The sequence below is a fragment of the Pyxicephalus adspersus genome, chromosome 4 (genome assembly GCF_032062135.1).
Source record: "Pyxicephalus adspersus chromosome 4, UCB_Pads_2.0, whole genome shotgun sequence".
NCBI lineage: Eukaryota > Metazoa > Chordata > Amphibia > Anura > Pyxicephalidae > Pyxicephalus > Pyxicephalus adspersus.
The window spans coordinates 12,900,921-12,928,874 of record NC_092861.1 but is presented as its reverse complement, the minus strand read 5'-3'; the positions used below and the strand labels follow the sequence as shown (position 1 = coordinate 12,928,874).

General features: G+C 36.7%; 1 protein-coding gene across 1 annotated transcript; it reads left to right on the top strand.

Moving 5' to 3' along the window:
- The first annotated feature begins 352 nt into the window (after positions 1-352).
- On the top strand, positions 353-27,954 carry LOC140329686 (adhesion G protein-coupled receptor F5-like). Its single transcript, XM_072410078.1, has 11 exons — positions 353-413; positions 2,008-2,160; positions 3,620-3,751; positions 7,263-7,472; positions 10,201-10,395; positions 17,862-18,055; positions 18,457-18,636; positions 19,854-21,179; positions 22,368-22,409; positions 22,866-22,931; positions 27,826-27,954. The coding sequence occupies exons 1-11, from the start codon at positions 353-355 to the stop codon at positions 27,952-27,954; spliced, it is 2,688 nt and encodes an 895-aa protein (XP_072266179.1).

Below are 27,954 nucleotides of genomic sequence, written 5' to 3'. Positions count from 1 at the left end.
TGCTCCTATTCCTCAGGGGAGCTCAGATGAACCTATGTTGTGATTTTTGAGTGTTTTTGAGAAGTAATAACTTCACATTAAAAGCAGTTTGAAAGGTTAAAGTGCTTTACTGTTCATTAAGAATTTGCAAATAGTTTAATATCCATAGTCTTTGCATAGGTGCACTTTAAGGACATGAGGGAGGGGAAACAACCAAACCACTGCAGAATCTTCACTCTATAAACTTAATCCAGAGCTCTGTTCTGAAAGCTAATGCTTAGGTGATCTGTGTGAAATGCGTTACTTGTAATTTTCTATACACTGAACCTTTTGTGTGTTGCTTTCTTGTAATATATCAACTTACGACTGACAAATGTTGTTCCAGATAATCCACTTGGATGACCACATTTCTTTACTTCGAGGGAAACGTGCAGGTATGAGACCTTATCAACTATTTGTATGTAGATATTGAAATTTAAGGCAGCTTCTTGGTGATGATCATACTTCATCAAAACAATACATGTGTTTTAGAATTTTTCTGCACCAAGTTAGTTTTTTTCAGACCATTCAAATCAAAATATTAGGATTTGGATGAGAGTTTGGAAGGATTATCCACTTACTGTTAAAACTTTCAGTTTTATTATATGTATGTTTTTAATAAACTTCAAATCACACTTCAGAGATGAAATGTCACATTATCTAATCCTTTTTGTGACCAGGGATTACAAAAGTGAATATTTGCTATAGTATAAGGAAAAGCTAGAAATGTAAGTTGTGCCAAAGTAGTATTCTAAAAATGCTTGTGCCTGGAATTCCTTCTAAAAAGTAGCAGAATTTTTCCAGGTCCTCGATGCTCATAAGTATATATCTGCAGTGATAGAAAATTTAAGGAACTGCTGTCTTTCTTGCTGACCTGACAAGTTGTCAGCACTGCTGACTGTTTGTTTGCCGGAGAGAAATCTATACCTGAGGACCTGCAGTGCAAGGATTGCCTTAGGCTACGTACACACTTGAAATGGTTCTTGTCTAATAATCGGCTTAGGGCTGATATCAGACAAGAATCGTGTGTGTGTACAGTGCTCATCATCCATCATCCAAACGACCATCCTGGCGGATCCACAGACGATGAACGGAGAACAATTGTAATGGAAGTGGAGAAGGAGAAAGCGCAGCGGGGTACAACTATGTCGTTCTCCCACTCTCCATGTATGTACAGCACTCTTTCATACATCATGGAGTCATTTGTCCTTGGAAAGGATTGTGAAAGATCCTTTCCTATGACAATTATTGCACGTGTGTACATAGCTTTACTCCTGCTTCATCTACTTTGTGGATCTGTGGTGCCTCTACCTCTCTCACTGTTTAACGGATATTTCTCCATCAGTAATCAGAACTCCAGTCTAGAAAGGGGTTTCTCGGACATACAGAAACAAAACCATGCCTTCACCAAGATGGTGTAGATTCTAAGACCACTTAGAGTTATGGTGCAGAACAAGGCATGGCAAGTCAATGATGGGGAAGCGGTCAATTGCAGGGAGTCCATTGGCAATGCCGGCATTGTCTAGTGATTTTACCTTTTTATTATTATAATATTACCCTTTATTAGACCCAACTTCCAAAGTGCCAAGGCATGGCAAGTCAATGATGGGGAAGCTGTCAGTTGCAGGGAGTCCATAGGCAATGCCGGCATTGTCTAGTGATTTTACCTCAGTTCAGGTCATCTTTCAAAACTTCTAAGATACCATTCACAGCATTATTTTCATCAAGGCAGGCAATTTGGAGACTAATATAAAAAAACTAATAAAGAACAACCACAAATGCACTGAAAAGTAGAGCCTCAATACTAGCAATCTATACAAAGAAACGGTAATAAACAATTAAAATATTTTGTTAAATGTCCCTTAGTAAAAAAAAAAATATTAAAAAATCACCAAGAAGAAAAGATTATTACAATTTGTGTACAGTGATCAAATCTTTGTAATGCCCTAATGTATTTATATAAACTTATCTGTTTTTCTAATATTGTAGCGGGAGCAGATCCATCCTACTATCAAGCTGACATTGAAATAAGTTTCTCTAACCCCAGTATGGCCAAGGAACTCGCAAATGTTTTTCAGAACTTGGATGTGTATGCCTCCTTGCCAAATACTACGCAGATATCCAGTGTAGAAGCTTCTCCAAGTAAGCATTCTACTTTTCCAGTTTCTGCAAGGGAAAACATTTAGATTTTATATATTGTTTTTTTTTTTTTAGGTAAATGTTCAACTTTTTTTTTCTTTTTAATGATGACATAATACACACACAGTATTGTGTGGTATAACCATGCCAAAGGGGCTAGTAAGTGGCTGAAATGTGGCTAAATCTACTTAACTCTGTTGGTTGGTTTTTGCCACTGTCAGTAACCTAAGGGCTGCATTTGGTACTAAAAGCAAGAAAAACATGTGAATGTTCCATGCTGTAACCATTCCTAACCCCTTAACCTATCTTTCTTCCAATTTTATTCTGAAAACTTAAATGTAATTCAGAGCCTAGCCTTAAACCCAACTCCTACAGTTATATTGCGCCAATCCAGTAAATACTTTCCTGATTCAGTGTTTTCAGCAGATACCAGTTTGATTACATTGGGTGTCCAGAATCTCAGTGATTTCTGAAATACATTTTGGGATACTGGGTCAACATCCTGCCCTTACTTCACCTTCTAAGACTCACCCTGAGCCTGTAGCTAATACATAAATGAATGAACGATGTGGGGGCAGCTGCATGCATGTCACCCAAGACAAGCATGACCTTCTATCTCAGGTGACTTTCATCTGACATGTGTACTTACCCTTAGATGCCAGGTAGCCTATCTAATCTGCAGCCCAATTGGGAGCTGAAAAAAAAAACAACATGACACTCTGACCATACTTCTACTCATTATAAAGCAGTTACCCCAGGATCTCACTAGAAGGAGTGATACCTTAACCTCACTTAGCACATATAGGTCACAGGGGTAAAAAGCATTGTACCACATGCTCAGCTGTACTCTGAACTACTCCAATTCATCTGTATGGGGGTCGTTAAGGACCACTTTGTGCAAGAATTTATACCCATTTACATTGCAGTTGCGGTGAGATTCCAGCAGGGTTGCTTGAAACAATGTTGCTTCTTGCCGTAAGGTTGCTTTTCAACGCCACAACCAGACTACCATCATAAATCATTTGTTAAATGCTGTGGCTATCTCTAAAAGCTGCTCCCAGGGTACATAGAGGATCACCCAGGAAGTTTAGTCCTATTAACTAACATTTTTTCCATACTCAAAGCCTAAACCTCCAACCCTTGACCCTAAATACCATTTAAGGTGACCATACATGTTAAAAGATTGTCGGTCAGGCAGGCAAAATGTGACCATTGGGGGAGAACGCTTTGGCTGTAGAGTGCATACGCATGCAAGTTCAGGCCAACCAAATAGGTTTGTGTCCATGTTGATGAATCAGAACCCATGAGTGCACCACTATGCCGAAACAGACAGGGTGTTGTTGTTGTACTAGTCAAAAATATTAGGGGTGAAATGAGGTGAGGAGTTAAAAACCCATTCTATACTGCAATTAAAGAGGAAAGTCCTTTAGGTTCATGTTAAAATGTTTTCTTTGTTTTTTAGCCTGTACTTTCAATGGATCTTTTGCAAACTGCTCCTGTAATCAGGATTATGACTGTCTTGGAACTCCCGGACCATGTGTAGATGGAAGATGCATCTGTATCACTACCCTTCCACTGCAAAAGTACTGCTTACGTAAGTCACTCCTGATTTATTTGTTGGGTTGATGAAACCCATCATCTGCTCATCTTTCTGACCACATTTCATATGCAGAGTGGTCATGTGTACATACTGTTAGTATGGCTATGGTTGCCACCTTTCTTGGAACAAAAAAAAACCTTAGGATCTTCTTCCTAATAACATTGCCAATAACAATACCATTGTTAACATTGCCCTTTTTCTTGGTCAGATGATACCCATACCCATTGTCCTCCTCATTTCTTACCCTTCTAATTGAAGCAATGTAATGTGGAAATGCATTGTGATTGGCTATGCTCCACCACCGTAACTTCTTGTACTACCCACTGTTCTATGAATTATGGCTTCTTCTTCCTTCTGTAAAAATGTAAGGTTACATTTATCCACATTTGCATTACATTGCAGACTCCATTTGTAGGAACATCTGCTCCCTCTTCTTTTTTTTATAACATATTTTATATAAAGGTTTTCAAGTTTACATTAAACAAAAGTAGACAACAAAAGTAACAACAGGGGAGGCATATCAAAGTCCATTGTCATTTTGGGAGAGAAAAAAATGTCATGCTCCCTTAGTAGGGATATAGCCATCAAAAGGTAAATTTGGTAATGCTCTGGTGCCTATAATAGCATGAGTGCATTATTTTGATTGTACCCAGAATCCCTGGCGTCAGCTGGTGATGAGTTCCTTGGGCAGTGGTAACATCACTTTAAGAGTGCACAGCCCCCGTGTCTAGACCTGAGCACCATCAGATAGTAGGAGGACATAACTGCTATGTATGCCATGGTATTTACACCAACTGAACCAGAGGGCTGGCAAGGTTTGATGGGTTGAGGTGGGGTAGGGCACCCAGGGCTTCCTTTCACAGACACTGGATGGTCAAAATATCCTCCTTCTCTTCCAGCATATACTCAACTTTCTCTTCCACCACCACTTTAATCAATTGGTGGAATAAAGAAAACATTGTAGGCCATGAAAAGATCTAGTTAGAACTTATAATGTTTTGAGGAGCCCTGGGCCAACCACCAAGATACAATGCTGTAACATGAGAGTTGAGAGTATAAGTCACATCCACCTTTATACCGGCAATCCACTCAGTAAAGGAATAAAGTAGAGCTGAGCATGTACCCTGCATAGTCAAAGCACAAGTTTGCTTTATAAAAATAATAATTACCAATATTATCAATAATAATATTAAACAAGGTATGCAACGCTGTACATTATCAGAAATATTAGCTATAGATATATATCTAAATATCCAAAAATATCTAAAATAAAATGAACCTTTCATCAGAAAAGTCTATGTAAGCTACAGAATTGTTTTGCCATTTTCTGTCATTTGAACATTTTTGCAGACATTTAAGTATTTTAACATGCTAAAAAGAATCAATACCTTTCATGTTGTGCTCAACTTTTCAGAAATATGAGGTATGGTGCATTGCTGAGGAGCAAAATATGCTACATATATATATATATATATATATATATATATATATATATATATATATATAACTGAAAGGTTTACTAAGAAAGCCCACAGGTTTTAGGAGAAAATCCATTTTACAGAAGGAAATTACCTAAAACAGAAACTGGTGAAAACCAACTTTGTTTTGCATATAACACAATTTTTTTGCATTTACAGACATGACAGCCACCAAATGTATAGCTGTAGTATGCTCTCACTGACTACTGGGGTTCTACGTTTGAGGGTCCCGCACACAATTCGTGTACAGTATTCTGTGCTGTGCTCACTGGTTTGGCTACCAATGCATAACAATGCACTAAAAATCAGACAAGCTTTGCACAGATGGTTCCAATGTACAACATTAAAACACACAATAGCTTGCTGTTTGCAATAGGGGATGTTTTAGCTTTTTATGTTCAAAACTTTTTATTTACTTTTTTTTTTACTTTGTGCCCTTGCCAGTTACTTTCTATCCTAGAATGCCAACATTCAACACTGTACTCTACTTAGCAGTGTTGACATCTAAGGATAGGGCTACAACACTTCCCCCTTTCTTCCTCCCCTGAATATGAAAATATACTCCAGTCCACAGAGAACAGTTCTTTAGATGATTATTTTCATATATACATCCCCTTCTAATATGTGTTGAAGAAACCATCAGCACCACCAGCCATCTCAGTATGATCTGGAGCAATATTTAAAGATGTTTTGAAATTAGATATTCCTGAAAAATCGGCTTGAACAATTAGATAGCACAGAGGACTATGTTGTCAAAGGTTATGGTGGAGGGATTGATTGGGATACTTTTCCCTATTCCAGAAAGTTTCTGTTTTTCGGAGACCTCCAGCAATTTTTATGGACTGCTGGTACTCAGTGTAATAATAAAGTGTATGTAGAACAAAATGATGATGTATTGCAGCATTATAGGGTGGCTACAAATTCTGAACAGAGCATGAACTGTAGCCACATGCATTAGGAATATGCATATTTGAGCAAACAATAGGAGGTATTATTGGGTGCTGATTGAAAAAGAATTTCAGAAATGAGGAGTTGCCTTATAGCATAATAAAGTGCAACCAACCCCCAAACGTATAGGTACAGAACAAAGAACCAAAAACCTGGACCCGGTTATGTTGGGGTAGGAAAAAAGGGTTTTGTTTGGTGAAAAAATGGTGTGAATACATCAAACACAAATTATTCAAGAGAAAGTATTACAACAACATTGACTGTATTATTGAAGTCTGTTGGTAACAAATAATCTACTAATGAGTTTATAAACATAAATAGTACAATATAGAAAACCAACTAGAAAGGAATGTGCTGAGTTCTTGAAGGGGAGAATTCCTAAAAACCCAACGCATTTCGCAAGAATGCTTCCTCAGGGAAAGTAGAAAGTCTAGAAGACAGAAATAAGAAAAGGTTCTTAGTTCTTTGGGGTTAAATGAGCATATATTCTAAACAACAAGAGGAAGGAATTTATCATTAAGACATAAAACAAATATGATTATTTGTTTGTGTTTCTTTAGTGACACTTTAACAGACCAAAAGGCAGCCAGTAAGAGAAGTTTATTGAAGTTTATAGATTCTTATCATCTGTTTATACCTCTATGGAAACAAAAGAAAATAAAGAATATGACTCTGAAAGGTATTTCTCATTTATAGCATAGAGCACAATAAAATGAGGAAGAAGAAAATAAAAAGACAGATTATATATCATTTAGGAATGAAAACAATTTGAGGCCTTTGTTTGTGAAATGCTCACAGTCCATGCGCTGTACATTGTCATTTCTTTCTTTTTAGTTTCCTTGAACAAATATGTATAAACTTGAATGACTTGTTTGTATGTATTAGTATATTTTTAACAGTTTTTATTATTACCATAGACCTGAAGACTGTCCCCTCCAGGATCCCACCATTCAGGCAGATGGACACTTGAAAATGACTTTCTAATTAACCAAAACATAAATTGCAATAAACTTGCAATAAACTTATTAAAGCTTACATGAAAATTTAGTAATTTTAATTATTTCCTACTTTTTTTTCAGCAAGGACAAATATTACAATTTCTCCCAGCATTCTCTTTCAAGGAGACACAGTAAGAATTGACTGTAAATTTAGTGACCTTGGTGACATTTCCTGGTATTTCAACTCTATGAAAATTTCAGGCAGTCAGAAATACAACACTTCCTCCAATTGGCAAGGCACAGTGGTGCAGTATACTCTGAAGATAGGAAATGTCTCTGATGCTGACAAAGGTGAGTTAAAAATCACTGCGGCTCAGTTCTACAACACATGAGTTCTTGGCTGTGAGCAACCACATGTTCTGTTAGTACCTCTGGGAATAGGAGGTGAAATAAATGTTATAAATAATATTGAGCCAAGTGATGCTGGCAAAATTACTTTGCCTTTGATTTTGATCGGTAACCTTTCACTGAAGCTTAAACTCTCAGTTTTTCCTATTGGGCTACAATGATGAAATGTGCTTGCAGAACCCATGGCCAAGAAACCTGAAACGAGCATTTGTAAGAAGTCATTCAACCGCTAACGCCGTACTTTTTCGTGCAAAAAATTTTTGCAACTATCGCTAACCCCGTACTTTTTCGTCTATATTAAAATCCCACTTACCTGGTCCCGCTGTGCTCATCCAGCGTCGGGTCCGTGTTCCAGCGTCGGGTGTCCTCTCCTTAGAAGAAAAAGCCGGCCGGCTTAGAAGAGAAAGAAGCCGGCTGGCTTTCTCTTCTAAGCCAGCTGGCTTCCTCTCCCTCCGTTCTGTCCAGCATCGATCGCTGGACAGAAAAAAAAAATACTCACCTTCTCCCTCTGGACACGTCTGTCCTCTTCTGTGTTCAGCCGGCGAGTGCAGTGACAATCACTGGGGTTTCCCGGTGACGTCGCTGCATGCGTCGGCACGGGAGGGAGGCGGGGCGGGAAATTCAAAATTTTGTATTGAGTTCCTTTGTATTGAACTCAATACAAAAAAGCTGTATTGAGTCCAATACAAAGAAATCCTTATATAATATATATATAATTGTATTATATATATATTATATAAGCTACTGTACATTACATTATACACTATTTTTTTTTCTTTTTTTAGTTTTTTTTAAAGATTTTTTTTTTAAAATGTTTTTTTTATGTTTTATAAAAAAAAAATTATTATTAAATTTATAAAATTTTGGACTTATTTCGGTAAATTATGCGGTAATTCGGTTAATTAGAGCCTACAATTCAAAATAAATTTCCATGCAAAAAATGTACGCGTCCCTCGGCAATTCCTGATGATGTGCGTGCATGCGCCTATGTGTCGATGGGGGTCGTAGCGGAATATTCAAATATTTTGTATTGGATTCAATACAAAGTCCTGTTTCCAAACCAATACAAAATAACAGAAAATATATTTATGTGGTTTTGTCTATAGGTATGTGACGGACACTAGGGATTTGTTTTAGAAAAATATCTTATTATACAGTATACCGAATTATCGCATTTTCAGTATTTTCCATTTATTTATGTATTCTTGTTTAGGCTGATTTTTGAGTATTTTAATTTTATTAAAAGTATTTTTTTTTTACATGATTGTGTGTTTCAAACATTTTTGATATTCATGATATCTACTAGAACCCTGTTCGGACATATTTCTGTAAGTTACAGGTCTACAATTTAAAAAAAAAATTCATTAAAACCTGTAATGCTTTTGGTACAGAAATCTAGACATCAGTGTAATGCCCAGGTGGTTAAATCAGCTTTATTTTTAATTCCCTGCTCCCTCTTTTAGTTGCTACTTAATTTTTGTAAATAAAAATATTACTATTATATACGTATACTGCATTTTGAGCTAGAGTTCATTTTTATAGAGGGTTGAATGACTTTGGATAATTTTAAATACATTACCTTTCCACTTCTCCTCTAGTGGGCTGAATGTGTAAAATTTGTGATAACTCTCATCAATATAGTATGTATATATAGTAGGCTAATTTGCTATATCTAATCTCAATTATTCAAATGTTCAGTTTGCCTCTCTAGATTTTGACTTCTTTGGTAATAAAACCAACCAAGCAGTGACAAGAGAAATCACTTTAAATCCTCGGGGACTTAAAATTCATAAAATGATTAAGAAATCCATTCTGTATTATAATGAATAATCATTTTATTTTTTGTTAAAGTATAATAACAATACCAGTTCTCTTACAAAGTATAAACATTAAAATTACATAACAGAGTGAGCTAACAATTAAATACAGAAAAATATATTCACCTATTCACCAATCTTCGCAATAAAATGTTTCTAACTTATCTGTTTTATGAAATGCATTCAGGCATAATAAGTAAAGTGATCTGTCATGTAGACCTGTATTAGATTAAGTGAAAAAATTTATCAAATTTGACACACTTTTGTATATTGCAAAAAACAAAAAACAAAAAAAAAACGGGTGTACAGTGCTACAACAGGTTTATTATAAAAAAAATATTATAATAATATTATATTATAATAAAATATTATAAAAAAAATATATGTCACATGTCTAGAACAGATTAGAAAACTGAGGTTCAGTAATGGGTGTAGCAGCGGAGAGTTTATTAATAAATGCTCTCCATTGGTCTTAGAGTGATATATAACTCAATTTTTTGTTTGTGATGGTTTTTAAATTGTTAGAAACTCATCTGAACAACTTTAGAGTTTTTTTGATCTTTGGGAATGAATTACTTCATAGTACATACAGCTAGAAAGGTCACAACTTGCTAACTGCTTGTTACAAATATGGAAATACTGTAATGTCTATAGTCTGGGCACAGGAACAATTTCCCCAATATTTCCTTTTTGAGTTGCCCAGGTTTGTGGCAGCTGTAACTTAAAATGAAGCTGGATATATATATATATATATCTCTATATGTCTCTGAAGACCATCTCTAGGCAGAAGAAGGACGAGGAAGATGGCGGTGCTCCTGGTACATAATAACCTTCCAGAACTTTCCTTTCTTTAGGTAATTACACCTGCTCCCTTATGATCAGTGGAACACAACAAAATCTAACCAAATCCATTGGCAAAGTTGAAACACTACAGATCCAATCATCGAATGACTTGGATTCATATTGTGATGGTGCTGCCTTTAACTTGACCTGCTGTAGTGCCTTCATAGGTGAATTTAATGTTACCTGGACTGTGGGTAGCCCTTCAGGTGAGTTACTTGCTTTTTATTTTAATAGGCTAATAAACTCAAAATTATGTGTGTAATGATAGGAATTTTATAATTAGGAACAATAGATTTTTTTCACCTTTTTTGGGGTTTGGACATTTCAAATACATGCAAGGGAGTTCAAATATCCTGACTCAAAAAATGAAAATGGGTAAAGATGCCAAATTTTGAAGGTCATGCAAAGTAAATAGGAGGGGGGGGGGGGGGTCTGCACATATGTCTGCCATTCAAGTTTTTTCAAGAACTACCACTGTGGTTTTCTACTGTCAAACAGTCCTCAACTGCCCCAAAGCCCTGGTTATGCATCCTGAATTTTATGAGATCCCCGAGATGTTTAGACTCCAGCAACTTTAACTGGTATGTAACTGGTATGTAACTGGTATGTAATAGGTAACTGTATGGTTTCACACCAAACCCACAATATACAAATTTCATGTGGATACTTTATTATTGCAAAACCCTAGGGGAAGGCAGTGAAGTTTAACTTCCACGTCTGCTAAGCATTGTAAACATGAAAAAAAAATAAAAAAATAACAGATCTCAAAAAAAAGAAAAGCATTCTATGGAATTTTCACTACTTTCGATCAGGTGTCTTAGGATAAATAACAAGAATTAATGTCCTTTAATTCTAACCTCGTACCACAGAAAAATGATATTTTGTTTTGGGTGAATACCAATGGATTTAATTATGAACCTGCTTGTTATATCTCTATATGATGCCCCTGGAATTCTCCTTCATTAGTTCCCAGCTCCAACAACCTGCTGTTTTTCCATCCTTGCCTTCACTGTCTATGAAACTGTTGGCTGTAAAACAACATTTGTAGTGAAATGCCTCCTTAGATATATTTATCTAACTCCATAGATATATTTATTAAACATGTGTAATAAAATGTAACTCATTTAATATACAAATTATGTAATAATGTTCTTTATAGGAATTGCTGGGACAACAACAAGGAACGAAAACTGCAGCATATGCACTGTGACCCCAGGAGTAACACAACAGTCTTGTCCCTCGGTCACAAGTTACAATTGTAGTTTTTACCGGAATGGAGGAGCAACAGTTTCAAAGATAATAAACGTGACTTACATTCAGAAAGGTATGATATCATGCATTTGTATAAATGTATCCAGAGGAAGAGCTTAAAGCTCCTGGCCCACCAGCACCCTACTACTTTTCCCAACTCAATACAAATTCATCATTGGGTTAAAACTGTTTTTTTTGCACTTTACTAACATTTGGATAATGGTAAAGGCGTTCTTTTTAGTTGATTAATGGGCTCCTGAAAATTAATAAGGCCCATTTCAATAATACCTTGACCCAAAAATGCCCATTAGCTGAGAACATTATGTTAGATATTGAATAATTCCAAAACTTAAACTTTTATTCCCTGCTGGGGAGATTTCCTTACCATCATTGGGAAAGTTTGAGTTCTTCGTATATCCCTACAAAGCATACACAGGTAAGATAGTGATCCTCCTACCAAACCCTCGTGGTTTCTTCAAAGGAAGTGAGAATGAGCTCCAAAGAGAAATCATATTTTAAAAAGTAAAAAAATGTACTTTGTCCTCTTTTGCAGGATTGGTTGACTGTTTGTGTTATTTTTGGCATTAAGCTAACAATCCTCATGAATTGTAATACACTTTCAACCCAGCTGAAACATATATTTGTAGTGCCTACATTAGTTTTCTTTTTAAGAGTTTTTTTTTTAATTTTACTTTCTAATCCTGGCACTAACACACTTCTGTCCTAGGGTGACAAAGTCACTCACTCTATTGTATCTATAGATAAGCAGCTGTATCACCCTGACCCTGTTGCACATGACATTTCATTAAAACAACATTTATGGTAGGATCAATATGAATTTTCTGTACCATAAAAAAATAAGGGATTTAGTCTTAAAGGATTACAGATTAGTAAAATTTAACATACTGTATATACACAAATGTAAACCATTCCAAATAATTTTGGCAAAGCAACGATGACTACAGTATGAACCTGGGGAAAAAAAAACATGTCTATTACTGCTAACATTAAAAAGATTCAACAGAAACAATAACATTGCCATGAATAAATACCATGGTGTGTTAATTTTAAAACTTTTATTTAAAAGTAAAAAGTGTTAGATTACAATAGCCTAGTCTGCTTTTCTTTATTCCCCCTTTTTGCAGGTTAAAGTACCTTGTTCTTTTGAGTTGCCGACAATAGGTTACTTCATTTTCCATGATATTTTGTACATTATTATTAGTCACCAGTAGATGGTGCTGTGTCCTCATGAAAAGTGCTACAAACTCTGTCTCAAACAGCAAGCATTTGTAATACAATTTACATAAAGACACAATGCCATCTAGTGGCTCATGTATAAATCAAGATTCTTTTTGTAATGGCATTTTCCATTAAAAAAAAATCATGGTTTATTGATCAGTTCATATTCATTTTTTGTTCTTACTTCTAATTAAGACTATAATCATTATACATTTTTATTGTTTCCCCATTTCATTTTGTTTACCACAGCCAACATCAGTATCCCACAATCAATGAGTTTGTCAACTGGAAAAAGTCAGGAAATACTTTGTAAGGTTGATATCAATGATTCAAGCATTTCTATAGTCTGGACAAAAGACAGCCTTACCAATATTGTGTTTAATAACTACAATTTATCCATAAGTAGTGCAACCGAAGCCTGGACTGGTGAGTAACAATTACAGTTTATTACAGCTTCTACCATTTTATTAAGTCAACCCCATTGCACTTAAGTAATGCTCGATCTTTCAATCCAAAAAGGAAGGAATAGGGAGGAATAGAAAAAGAAGGAATTTCCATTTTTGCTTATAAGTTTGTGGGGCTAATTTAAAAATCAATTAGATAGACAGAAAAGTGCTGTTATTTTTACCAGTTTATGATTTTTTTTTGTTTCTGTAGACCAAAGCAGGTGCACTGAAACTAAACACCAATAAGAATTAAAAAAAGGCACATAAAATACACACAAGAGAGTTGCATGGGGTGTAATATTTTTCGAGGGGTTTCCCTTGACCTCCTGGGGCACAAGGCTTCTGATATGGGCAGAGCACTCTTGTCCACCTACTTGAAGCCAAGAAGACCCTTAACTCATGGCCAAAGCCAACCACACAGTGCAGGTAGTCCCCAGGTTACATACGAGATGGGGACTGTAGGTTTGTTCCTAAGCTGAATTTGTAAGTCAGAACAGGTACATTATGTTAATAAATGCAATTAGGACAGATATTTGTCTCAACATAATATTAGGCAGTGTGGTGTCAGTTACTGTATAAAATCCTCACAAAGAAAAAATCTTTATGGAGCCTAGACATTCATTAACTTCTGGACCAAGCTGTACTTTGATATGCAAAAAGAAACAACTGCAGAGTTTGTTTTGGTCATAGAATAGTTACAGAAAGAGCTCTCTCCCCTTAATCACCTATAACCTCAGCTGTGTTTTGCAAAAGATTTTTTCACCAAGTCATGCAAATTGCCTCGTTCGTATCTAGGAGGCGTATGTATGTTGGATGTCCTTATCCTAGGGACAACCTGTATTTGGTTAGGTGACCTTGTAAGGCAAGACCTCCCCGAATAGGCTTTATTAAGCATATCTTAATTTGGATGAGTAAGCATTTAGGGCTGGTTGAGCCTCCATTTATAAAAAGAACTGAACTCCAAATATTAAAGAAGTCCAGGAATGGCCTCCAGCCAGGAAACGAGGAGCGTTTCATCTGATTTGCTGCAGATTCAATTAAACATTGGGCCTGATTTTTTCCAAGACTGGTGAAAATAGACTATCATAGAACCTAAATAATTCAACAAACCTGGAATGGATCTGGTTTAGGATCAAAAACATTTGCCAACTAATAGTGAATGATTTTAGGAAGTCCATTCTGAGTTTGCTGGATCACCAAGGTCCCTCTATTATAGTCTATCTTCTCCAGTCATGGAGAACTTTAATGAATCAATGTTTAGTGATATCAGGATAAGCAATTTCAGGACAGAAGAGGAGCCTGTACATTTGTGAAAGACCTAGGGGAAAGTTAGGGGTCAGGTTTAAACTGAAACAGAAGAATAGCTGAACTAGTGAGACCTTTGATGGAAGTTTTTATTGAAGAATAAAAAAAGGCTTAAAATATCATTTTGTTGGCACATGTTGGGTACAACCTTGACCTATTTTCTGTTATACACAGGTATTTATTATTGTATTGTCTATCAGAAGAGCCTTAACACATCTGCAATACTCTCACTGACTATTGTATCTTTGCCTAAAAAGGAACAGATCAGAGTTTTCCCTTTGACATCATACTTATCAAACTGTAATACCCCAACAAAACTTACATGTTGTGTAGATAAACCTGATTATCGAATAGTCTTTACAACCGGCACTCAAACTACACCTGGTAAGTATTAACTTCATACTGATTTTTGTAGTAACCCTGCTCTTCTTGCTAGCCTGTATCCTACATTCCATTTCATATCCTTGGCACAGGCCCTCTGGTACCCAATGACCCTGAGGCTAGTGACTAAGCTGACCCCGGTGTCTCATGTAATGTATGTGGTTTTCTTTTATTTGGAATGCACATCTAAGGCAGGTTGGCAGTCCAGATGCTACGTTTCATCTGGATGTAGCAGGTCTTATCGAAATGCCTTTAAACTGCAGGCAAAGGACGTCAAGAGCCTAACTTTTTCAACCTTCACACTTCCCTGTTCTTCTGATTCAAATCCTGATAATGTCATAGCTGAGCTCTTCTTAGGATGATCAGTGTAGATTTCACTATTGGTTGTTCCCAGAAGACTAAACCGATATACAGATCAAACGTCACCCCTTAGAGTGGCACTGGAATAAAACATAACAATAATGTTGTATTCTCTAGATCCAGGGAACATCTGATTGCTTCACGGGATCAGAAAGCATATTCTTTCTTCTGTTGGAACAAATTAAACCGTGCTTTATAGGGTTTTTTTTGGCTGCCTCTTGATCAACAATCTCTACAAGTACCAACAACAAATAGCAAAAAAACTATAGTGACATATGCTAAGTTGAACCAGAAAATTCCGAATGGTTACATTATGCAATTGGAAGGTACAATAGTAGGAGGACACATTGGGGTCCCATGCAGGGGCAGGTATGAATAATATGAACAAAGGATAACAAGGTCAAGTATGGTAGCTGGAACAGAAGTAAAAAGAAAATTGGGAAAATGGATAGAGAAGCATAGAATGGGGAAATGAAAAAGGGAATTTGGAGTGGGGTCAAATGCAGACCCTGCAACATGATTCTGAATAGTCAGAAAGTCATGACCATGAGCAAGCCAAATTCTTGTTTAGATTTGTTCCATGTACATTTATGTTCCATACTTGTACAGTAAGCAGTGGTATCAGCGCTGCGTAATATGTTGGTGCTATATAAATCCTGTTTAATAATAATAATATTAATAATATAGTTTCATCTGGGCCAGCTAGGGTCACCTGAAGACTGGAGATGCTCAGGTGATGACCGTATACAACTACATACTGTGTGGTCAGAGTTGCAGAGACTTAAAAGGAAAGAACTCCCAGTTCTTTCCTTTCTCAGTTTCAAAATAATCCCAGGTTTTTTCAATGAAACAAGAAGGGTTAGCAACATAGAAGTTAACCATTCCTCAGGGAATACACGAATCAATAATTTATTAAATCTTGTATAAGGTACAAAAAGTGCAATAATTTAAAAGTCTATAAGCAAATGATATAATGAGTTCTGATACATAGGTTCACTTCCAATTAATCCCAACGCATTTCACAAAACTTGCTTCTTCAGGGGATGTGGTTAACACAGATATCAAACTTAATGGTCACGCTAGTTGCAAATGTATGCCTGTTGTTTAGATAGTTAAATGTTCTTTTTTGTGGAGCAGTCATTTCAAGTAGAACATAAGGTTCCACATATTTAGCCAAGAAGCAACTTTCACATATAGAAGTTGAGCCACCAATTGTAAGTAGAGTTCAAGAACAACCAGAAAGCTCATTGGTGTGTAAGGGAAAACAGAAATCAGCATGTAATCTGCCAAAAGGTTCCAGGCTACTGTATCTTGTGCTCTCACGGTTTGCTGGATGACCAGGTTCTCCCATGGTAGTCTATCTTCATCAGTCTTGGAGAAATTAAGCCCCCTGTGATAGTTCTCCTTACATCATGCCTCCTAAAGCATTGTCAGCAAAATGAGAAGGGAAAAAAATCTCAGGATAGCAGTAAATACCTAACGGGGCTTCCTCATTTCAAAATCAAGAAAAAAATATTGGTATACACATTCAACCATGTTAAAAATAGTTACCTATTGATAACATCACACCAAAACGTGACTACTATTCCCATGTTTCTTGTATGAAATCACTTTTGTCTAGAAGTGTATCACTTTCTTGGATTGTAGATTCACTTGCAGCGAAAGATCCATTGTGTTACTCCACCAACGTAACTTGGAATTGTAATACCAATCCTATGATCACTGTCAGATGTATGGTCTACAACAGTCAGAATGACAGTGTCAGTAGTGGTGACATGACCATCAGATATTCCCCAGGTAAGGCAAATTCATCTCATGATGGTGCTGGTTCATATGCAAACATTCTGTACCCAGAAAATGTTTCAATTGTATAAATGAATATGTCTTATTTGTTTTTATCTCGTGTAAATTTAAAATGATAATTAGTAACACAAAAAAGCAACTTAACTATCAATAATGCCATTTAACAGGCACTTTGATGCCAGATCAGATCTCAAACCTAAAATCCAGTGTGCCTCTAAACCCGGGGTGTCAAACTCTGGCCCAGGGGCCAAATCCAGCCTCCAACATCCTTTTTGTTGGCCCCCAAAGAATCCTAAATTCCGTTTGGCCCGCCGCTGCATTGAAATAGTGCCGCTACTACAATTCCTGGCATCACTTGCGTCCATGGACCAGCGGGCTCTCTGTCTATGCGTGGCCCCACATTGGACTGTTTTATAGATGCAAATAATGCCAGGAATTTTAGTAGCGGCGCTATTTCAATTCCAGCACTCCCCCTCAGCTGTACTTTTCCTTGCTGGTCCAAGGCATGAACTTGAATGGTTGGATTTTCATATAAGAATATTGTTATTATTATTGTTAGCCTGTGCAAAAAGGTTACCATTTTAACTGAAATTTACCTCAGAAGGCTACAAATAGAGATGGAGGCATACGATTTTTCCAAAATAAAATTTTAAATAAATGTATGTCTCTTTCTCTATTATACGGTTGTTCCAGATTGAATGTGAAGCAAAACCTCTTTGTTTCCATATGAAAAGGTTTCATATCTAATGAGAAGGAAACATTTCCTCAATGTTTTCAATAGATTTCAAGCTTAGCCTGCGACTTTGTTTAGGTTTTTAATTTTGTCCCTCTGTGAGTTTGATTATATTTGCGTATACCAACCACATTTCCATTTCTGTAACCTCCAGATAATACAAGAAGCTGCAAGGCAGGAAATGGACTTTATGAAACCCCCAATGGTTATACATATTCTGTGGATTGTCAGACGATTAACCAAACATTGCTGGGCACAATAAATTACACCTGCACAGATGGGATATGGTCAGCACCAGTCAATGGCTGTTATTCTGCCAAAATTTTCATGCAGCTGGTGAATGCAGAGGTAATAACTGATAGATGACACTGGGGAAAAAATATTGATATATACCTAGGAGAACTTCACTGCAAAGTGCTGCAGATTTACTGTTAGTAAAATTACTGTTTCTATGTTTATCAAATAACAGACTTTTTAATTTGCTTGATTGGCATTGCCAATAAAAAGCCTAATTTCTATTGAAAACATATGTGTATTACTTACATAATGAGAAAGATATTGCTGAAGTCCAGAGCTGAAATAGAAGATAGGGGTATCCAAGTGAGAGCTAAGTTGATTAAGTATAAGATGGAGCATAATCCCACAAAAGTTAAGGCCAGTGCTCTACTTTAACATGAATAAATTTGGTAAAATATCCAAGGTAGTATTTAAGCAAATTTTTCTTTCCTCTGCTCAATGCTTTAACACAGAATATAATCAAAGGTCCAGAAGTGCAGAAAACTTTGCCAGCATTGCTTCAAAGTCTGACTGTGGTAGCCAGTGATGAGAAGAAAAACATTCGGGATTCCCTTAAAACTTTACAAACGATGATTAAGGTCATATCCACAATTTCAAACGCAAGTGTAAAAGTGGAGCCTACTATGATGAAGGTATGCTTGTCTGTGTAAACTAAACATAAAAAAGTCATTTGATTTGACATTATTTTTTATTATGCTAGAGCAATAACTTTTTTAACGTTATTTAGTCATGAAACAGTTTTGTGGTGTCATGTGTGGCTTTTCTCATGTTAACGTGGATTGTGATAGTCCTCGTCCCCCTGTGCAGTGCCTGCATGCACATATACATAAGGATAATCTAACATTGCATATAGAGCATATGTGTTGCATATTTATTCACTGCACTGCTGAATGCATTTCAATTCATTTCTGTGCACTGGCTTATTCAGTAAAATTATTAAAGTCAGCCATGCCATGCAAGGTCTCTGTGTACAATGCCAAGAAACGCACATGGAAGCAGCTCCCCTAGGAAGTAGTTTCAGCACCTTTTATAGATTGCTTTAGGCAAATGCTAGATGCTTTTCTAGAATCAGAGAATTTAACTTTATAATAAAGTTTTAAAGAAGCAATAAAATGGACTGTTGATCCAGGGAACATCCACTTGCCTCGTAGGATAAGGAAGGAATTTTTTATCCCTTTTTTACCTTCCTTACCTCTGTATTAACTTCATATATATGGGTATATCTGGGATATGCCAGTTTCTATTATGTTTATTTCCCTTGATAGACTTTTTCTTTTATCAACCTGAGTTTGCATGTTTCTTACAGTAGGAACAAAGACCTAAGAGCGCATTTATTTAGTGCAGCCACTGCACTCTATTTCTATTATTACCTACTGTACTGCATGTTAGGTTGCCATTCTAGGGGGTCAATATGGCTATCTGCTTTCTGCTATAAACTGCTGGGTAAGTACACACTATGATCTGCATTTTGCTGACCATTCATTAAACGGAGGTCATGGTAAAGTACATTACAGAGCTCTCTTGAAAGGTCATTAAAACAGGCTTTTCTCTCACCATTTGTTATGTGATATTTTCTATCAATTAGAAATGTAAATTGAAGAAAAATCAATCATATTTATAATATTTGTTTAAACAAAAATGCTGATCAAACATTGATTGGGCAAGGCAATAAATATTTCACTTTGACATAACAGTGAAAATGCAATACCAATGAGTATCAAATTTTATATTATCCGTAGGGATCAACCTAAATTAAGCATAATTATGATCAAAATATAGATGAAACATAACTTTAAGAAAAGTTATGTAGTGTAAATTAGATATTCTCATCAGACTTTTATTCTCCTAGGACTTTATCAAAACAGTTGATATCGTAGTGGACAAATCCAGTGCCTGGAACAATGTGACTAACGAAGGTGTAACCATTCTGAATTCTGTTGAGAATTTTGCAAAAAATCTGAACTTCAACAGCACAATTAACATTAAAAATGAATCCAATAGCAATATTCAACTTTATGGACAAATTATGAACCAATACGATAACTACAGTAATGACTTTTCCATGCAAAATTTAACTGGAAATGTGTTTATCGATAAGGGCTCATTGCCGGACAACTCTAGCACAGTGGTAACCATCGCTTATGGTACAATGAAAGACATTTTGCCAAAGAACACTACAAAAGTTATCAATGGTCTGGTTATATCAACTATCATTAATGGGAACAACAGTATAAACAACGGTAGTGATATATTTAGGATAAATATGTCCTTTACCATGAGTAATATGTCATTAACAGAGCCAGAATGTGCCTGGTATAATGTGGAGCAGAACACTTGGAACAAGAGCGGTTGTAACACCGAAAAGAAAAATAGTCTGATATTATGCTCATGCAACCACTTGACTTCCTTCTCAATCCTTATGGGAGAAGCAACGGATGTTTTTTTGGAAATTATTACTTACATCGGAGTTGGAATATCTCTTGCCTCCTTGGTGGTCACTATTCTCATTGAGACTTTAGTATGGTCCTCCGTTATCAAAAACAAGACTTCCTACATACGCCACGTCTGCCTGGTAAATATTGCCGTAACACTACTGGTGGCCGATATCTGGTTTATCATTGGTGCTGCGCTAGAGAAATATAGTGAGTCGGATGCCTGCAAAGCTGCTGCCTTCTTTAGCTTCTTCTTCTACTTGTCTTTGTTTTTCTGGATGCTGACCACAGGACTTATTCTCTTTTATCGTATGATCTACATCTTGCATAACATGAGTAGAAAGACCATGATGATCATAGCTTTCTTCCTGGGGTATGGATGCCCGCTTCTTATATCCATTATCACCGTAGCTTCAACGGAGCCCAGTAAAAAGTTTACAAGCCAAAAATTCTGCTGGCTTGACTACAGTAACTCCAGATCCTTTCTTGCTTTTGTGGTGCCAGCTTTAACCATTGTGTTTATCAACACAATGATCTTGGTCGTGGTCCTGTTCAAATTATTTAGACCTACCATCGGTGAAAAATTTGGACAAGAGGAGAAAAAAAATTTAATCGTAATTGGTAAAACCATTGCAATCCTTACTCCACTTCTTGGAACCACCTGGGGAGTTGGACTTGGAGTTGTAATTAACCCTACAGATAAGGTTCTCCATGGAATTTTTGCTGCACTCAACTCTTTTCAGGTACGTATGATGTTGAAATCTAGTATGTGGGTGTGTGTGTATTATATATATATATATATATATATATACATACTCGTATATATATATATAAATATATATATATATATATCCTACAATAAGTATAATACCCTGCAGTATACAATCTAATAAACATCCACATAGTAATTAATACTTTAGTAGCACCTTGTTTTGAAGCAATGTGCAAAGATTTTCCAGACCTGGTTTACAAATGCCAATGAACAAAAGCAGGGAAAACACATATGTTTTTTTCCATATCACAAAAAATCTAAACTGTACAAATCCATGACATGCATGACATGCAATGCAACAAAGATGTTGTCACAGACGACTAATGTTATGGGGGACCCTACAATGATCAACAATGCAATGGGGGCATATGCACTGATGTCTAATGTATGTATATAACATGACATTTACACTGACCACCAATAATATAGGGGATTTTACACTGGCCATCAAAATACCAGGGTATTTGCAGTAACCTTTAATATACCAAGGGCATTCAAACGTGTCTATGTATAAAGAGTTTACTGCGGACATTTATTTATTCATATTAATGAAATTTGTCTTTTTAAACAGAATTCACCCACTTCATTTCTATGCACTGTAGTGACTTGCGATGTGCTGTAGAGCATACAATGTGACCCATGATATTTGCCTCTATCAAAGTGAAGAACTCCATTTGGCAATTGTTTTTTGTTAGTCATACCACATACTTATCATACCAATACTTCTGCTTTAACCCATCCCTTATTGCCCTTTTTAACATGAGGGAGCTCCTAAAAAAGCTTTCAGGTCTTCGGGAACAACTCCTATAATTACACAGTCCACAATAGTATGGTGGGCCATGGAAAGAACATTGTTCTTCTTACAATGCTAGCCAATCAAAAAAATATCGCCCTTACAGATAGCCAAAAAGATCATTTCTATCAAATAATCTGTCCTGATGAACACAAATTGAAAGAACCCCAGCAACCTCTGGAGGAACCCTGGTTGGCTTAACCTAATGCAAAGCAAATACGGCCAATCAGACCCAATTTCTCCATCCTGAACATGATAGCAATAAAACCATTGTAGTCTTCACTGCACTCATATATACTTACAGTAATTATATACATGGATATAATAACACAAAAAAACTAACATTTGCTTTGTTTTTTGATCCAGGGTTTGTTCATTTTGATATCAACTGTGCTGCTTGACCAAAAGGCAAGTAACAATAATAAGAAATGTCATCATCAACAAATTTGGGGTAATTTGGGGTAATTGTAGGCGCCCATCATGGACACCCCCTGACCCTCTTGGTATGAACGCAATCAGTCAGTTAGGCAGACTTTGGGCTCATTTCCACCATATTTACCCCTTTTACAGCTCTAATCACACCAAACAAGTAATGTGCATAAGAAAGGTAGCTTTGTTTTGTTATTTTGTCAAACCCCTGGGAAGTGACAAAGCAATATTAACAGATATTTTATGCATTTATTAACCTGTGAATTGAAAACCAATACAGCCACCCCATCTGGGGACTAGAACACTGAAATATTTTATATTTTTGCTTTTAAACACATTTAAAGCCCACTCATACAAATTTCCAGCAATATGTACATCAATGTTGCATACCTAAAGTTTCAAATCTGAATGAATAATTACCGGTTGTGCTCTTAGGTGCGGATGGCAGTAAGAAGCAGTATATCTTCTTCCTACTGGAGAACACTCAGGTCCAGGGTGCAGGTGAGTTAATGTGATTGTAAGGACCAATTGAACTTTTCAATCAGCTAAATGTATATGCCACAATCTGGGAAGAACAGCCCATCCAACTCCAACAGGTGCAGGGTGGAACCTATGCTCTTTGCGAACCAGTGATCTCTTTACAGAGGTCTGGCATGATATCAACAGGGTCAGAGCTACAGCATGAGCTCTGAGCTGTAGTTCAGACTCTCTAGGGAAGGTATTGGACCTCTGCAACAAGACTACTGCTTCTCTAAATAAGGAAAAGTCCTACTCTACAGTATGCTGGCTGAAGACAGACTTTACCACTCTGGCTGCTTTACAAAGGAAGCCAAATGTAAGACAACATTCACCTCTCAATGCGCCTAAAATGTACTTGGCAGACATAAACTGAAGGTTCAACTGGGCTGTATATAATTAAAAGACAATAAAAATGCCTACAGTCAATAAAGGTGATACCACTGGATTCATGAAGAAGACTTCACTGTTGTGTAGGTTCAAGTCTGTAGCTATAACCTCTTATTTTACCTAGCATTAAGAATAGGACAATATATTGGTCTAATAATCTACATTTCCCACTCAGGTTTATAAAACGCAATTTATAAAAAAATTTAGTTATGTTATAAAGTGGGGAACCCCAACGTATGTCAAGACAAAATATTCTCCTAGATTCAGACTGAGCAATTAATATTACTGCTATCTTTTTCCCCTAACTTCTTGTCCTGTCAAGCAGTTTTTACCAGACAATAAGCCAGGATAATTCTCCTAATACTTTATTTAACTTTAGTATCTTGTCCTATTTAGAAATGGGATTACACTCTCCCCCAGCCACCAATCATATTCAGACCTCATTAATAAAAGTATAAATCCTATTGGTAGCTTTGGACAAACAGCTCGTTCTTAGGACATATCGATACATTAGGTCTTGAGAATCTTTTATCATTTTTTGATATATGATATCCTGATATATGCTCCTGATTATAAGTTTACTACAAAGCTATGTATTTTACATTCACAGACAACATCAACAGATTCATCAGGATCATCGAAGCCAAAGACGAATCAAAAACCATTCCAGAAAGGTTTATTTGGCAAAAAAGGTGTGTATTAGAAAGTTCACAAATGTGTAGCTGAATTTTACCTTATTTGACATTTTCTGCCAGTGACATGTGGCCAAGCATTTAATATTTTTCTTTGGCTTTACTTTTGAAAGGTGATTATGGCCATCAATGACCAGCACATTTAGGCAACCCCCATACATAAGACACTTTAAATGAAGCTATGAAAATTTAAGGATATGTATATTTTTTTAAGTGTACAGAGTATGTTCTTACATTATTCCTTGGTTGTTGAGATAACTTTTGTTTGTGTGGCATTACCAGGTTCTTGGAAGTTCCTGGGTGGGTATCTGAAGTGCTCACAACCATTGAGGTGGCCAATTTTTACCCTGGTTCCTGCGTGTAGTGTAGCATAAGCAACTCACAAAGGCTTGTGAATCTTCATTTTTGGGATTTATTGAAACTCAACACGTACAAAGAGAGGGTTTGGGTAGTAGAGTGTTGGGATAACAGCAGTTCACCATCCAAAAGCAATCCATACAGTCAACCCTGACACCTTACCTTTATCATCCTCGTCAAAATCTATAATCCAGGGCATGTTGTAAGTGAAGCATTCCTCCTTCTAGGTACTTAAATGACAATCCTAAATTTACTACCAAAAGGGACTTGTACTAGAGTACTTTTCACTTCTGGATCCATTCTCCTTTGGCTTCTACTGTCTACTGTAAGTCCATAGCCACTGAGAACCAGACTCATCCCATCAGTGGTGCAGTCCCCATGCCCATTTCCATTACATGGAAACTGATGGAGTATATAGAAAGAACATTTTGTTGTGTTAAAATATTGAGAATTGAGTGGTAAGGTTGCAATATTTCAGCCAAGGTCAACAGGTTTTTTCTGCACCTGATAAAACGGTGGCTAGACTAAAAAAATGAAACCAAAGCAGCCACCATATCTAAGGAAGAGTAAACTGCAATATATTACATTTTTGATCTTGGTTTACTTTACCCTAATAAGAGAGGCTGTCTTAAATCAAAACACTTGTGTGGGAAGCCTTGGATAGAAGTTGCCACATTCCGCCCCCTAGGCCAAGGTTTAAGGCCAGTGGAGTTGCATGTATGGAAGGTTTTTCCACCCCAGGACCAATAGGCAGCCCAAGAGAAAGACATTTTGCTTTGTGACAGACTTTCTTTGATTGTATTATGGTCAACTCTAACATATGAATATTTGTTTTGTTTCAGCTATCTATCATTTGTACTCGACTCAAGACTCAACTGAAACGTCTAGAAATTCATACTCGGTGCTCACATAAGAGGTGGTGGCTGCACAATGCGATGTTTATAGTCCAGGATGTGCACATTTTGGCATTAATGAGCGAACATTTGCAACATCTGCAACTGCTTATCAACACATCACAACTACATCAGTTTACTTTTTTAACCAAACCCTGGGTGAACAATGTGTAAATCTCGGGTGAAACATTGATAAATAGACCTCACAGAGTCTCTCCAGAAGACTGTGTTGGACAAAGTAATTGGACAAATTAAAAGGTTGAACATAAAATGTTCATTTCTAATACTTGGTTGAAAACCCTTTGCTGGCAATGACAGCCTGTAGTCTTGAACATCACCAGATGCTGGGTTTTCCTCCTTTTGAATGCTCTGCCAGGCCTTTACTGCAGCGGCTTTCAGTTGCTGTTTGTTTGTGGGCCTTTCTGTCCGAAGTTTAGTCTTCAACAAATGAAATGCATGCTCAATTGGGTTCAGATCAGGTGACTGACTTGACCACTCAAGAATATTCCACTTTTTTGCTTTAATAAACTCCTGGGTTGTCCATCTGTATTATGAAGCACCTCACAATCAATGTGACTGCATTTAGCTGGATTTGAGCAGACAATATGTCTCTGAACACCTCAGAATTCATTTGGCTGCTTCTGTCCTGTGTCACACCATGGGTAAACACTAGTATCCCAGTGCCATGGCAGCCATGCCCGCCCAAGCCATCACACTGCCTCCGCCATGTTTTACAGATGACATGGTATGCTTTGGATCAAGAGCTGTTCCACACCTTCTACATACCTTTTTTTTTTGCCATCATTCTGGTAAAGGTTGATCTTGGTTTCATTTGTCCAAAGAATGTTTTCCCAGAACTGTGCTGGCTTTTTTAGATGTATTTGAGCAAAGTCCAATCTAGCCTTTCTATTCTTGAGGCTTATGAGTGGCTTGCACCTTGCAGTGCACCCTCTGTATTTACTTTCATGCAGTATTCTCTTTATGGTAGACTTGGATATCGATAGGCCTACCTCCTGGAGAGTGTTGTTCACTTGGTTGGCTGTTGTGAAGGGGTTTCTCTTCACCATGGAAATGATTCTGCGATTATCCACCACTGTTGTCTTCCGTGGACGTCCAGGTCTTTTGGCGTTGCTGAGTTACCCAGTGCTTTGTTTCTTTCTCATGATGTACAAAACTGTAGATTTTGCAACTCCTAATATTGTAGCAACTTCTCAGATGGGTTTTTTTTTCTGTTTTTGCAGCTTAAGGATGGCTTGTTTCACCTCCATTAAGAGCACTTTTGACTGCACAATCTTCCACATACAAGCTCCCCCCAAAAATCAACTCCAGACCTTTTATCTGCTTAATTGATAATTACATATTGAAGGAATTGCCCACATTGCCCAGCCCATGAAATAGCCTTTGAGTCAATTGTCCAATTACTTTTGAGCCGCTGAAATGAAGTGATTGTGTAAAAAAAAGCTTTAGTTCCTCACCTTTTTATGCAATCTTTTTCTTCAACCAATTGAATTAAAGCTGAAAGTCTGCAGTTCAACTGCATCTGAGTTGTTTCATTTAAAATTAATTGTGGTAATGTACAGAACCAAAATTAGAAAAAAGTTGTGTCTGTTCAAATATTTATGGACCTAACTGTATTATTGTTCCATCTCAGATCAATGTCAGGCATGATTAAGGCACAAAAGATCTCCAGTTTATCGATGATGTTATTTTAAGAAGCAAAAGAAACTATTCTGAAAGGCTGGAGCTTGAAATCATAGAGAAGACATGGAGGACTCTTTTTAGCAAGCTCTCCTAGCATTGGGCTTGACTGGAAAGGTTAATTTTTCCCTTGTGCAGATGCAATCTTTTGCAAGCACACAACAGGTGATGGTTCTATAGATGTATAGGACAAAAGTGCTTTTGATGAACCGAGATAACTGGTGGGAGCAAGGCTTACAAAAGTCTGTGCCTGTACTTCAAGGGTAATGGAAATTGTAATGGCAAGGGAATATTTATTGTGTTTTCATCCTACAGAAACAAGTTCTTTCTATGGTGCATAACTGCATAATTTAATACAATATAAATCATTCTTCTACAACTAAGCAGTGTTGTAATCTTGAGAGAACTCTTGACAGAGTTAAGAAATGTTTATTCTTACAGGCTTTTTTCTCTGAAAAAGCTTGAAATACAGCACTTACCACAATAAAGACTTTTTGGGATATAGACTTTACTTTGTAGTACAGAGTTTTCTGTTTTCTTTATTGAATGTGTTTGGATTTGCCTCTTTAACCCACGTTGGCTGCAGGATTTACAACAGACCTATCACCAATTTATTTTTTACATTACATAGGAACATAAAAAACAAAAAAAAAACTTTTATATAATGAAAAAATAGGTTGTTTTTTTTTATTTTTCAATTTTCTGCAGCTATCATGGGATACATACATCATGTATTACAGAAAGCTGTGGGCTGCTCAAAAATGAAAGGGCAGAAGGGGCTTTCCTGAAAAAAAAAAGATGCCAATCTTACGCATGTACAGTGTGATCGGCACATTTTTTTACACAAAGGTGCATCACCTGATTTTGGGCCTGCACAGTGCAGACCGGGTGGCATCAGCAGAAGAAGAAAGAAGATGGTGGCGCTTGGTGTCCAGTCGTACCAGAAAGAAGAAGGAAGATGGGACGGTGCAGGACTAA

What these genes read in the sequence shown, in the direction of transcription:
- LOC140329686 (XM_072410078.1), top strand. Translation starts at nt 353, where the DNA reads ATGTTGTTCCAGATAATCCACTTGGATGACCACATTTCTTTACTTCGA. An exon ending in CAGTGTAGAAGCTTCTCCAA is followed by an intron (nt 2,161 to 3,619) that starts GTAAGCATTCTA and finishes TTTGTTTTTTAG; the next exon opens with CCTGTACTTTCAATGGATCT. An exon ending in CTGTGCTGCTTGACCAAAAG is followed by an intron (nt 22,410 to 22,865) that starts GCAAGTAACAAT and finishes TTGTGCTCTTAG; the next exon opens with GTGCGGATGGCAGTAAGAAG.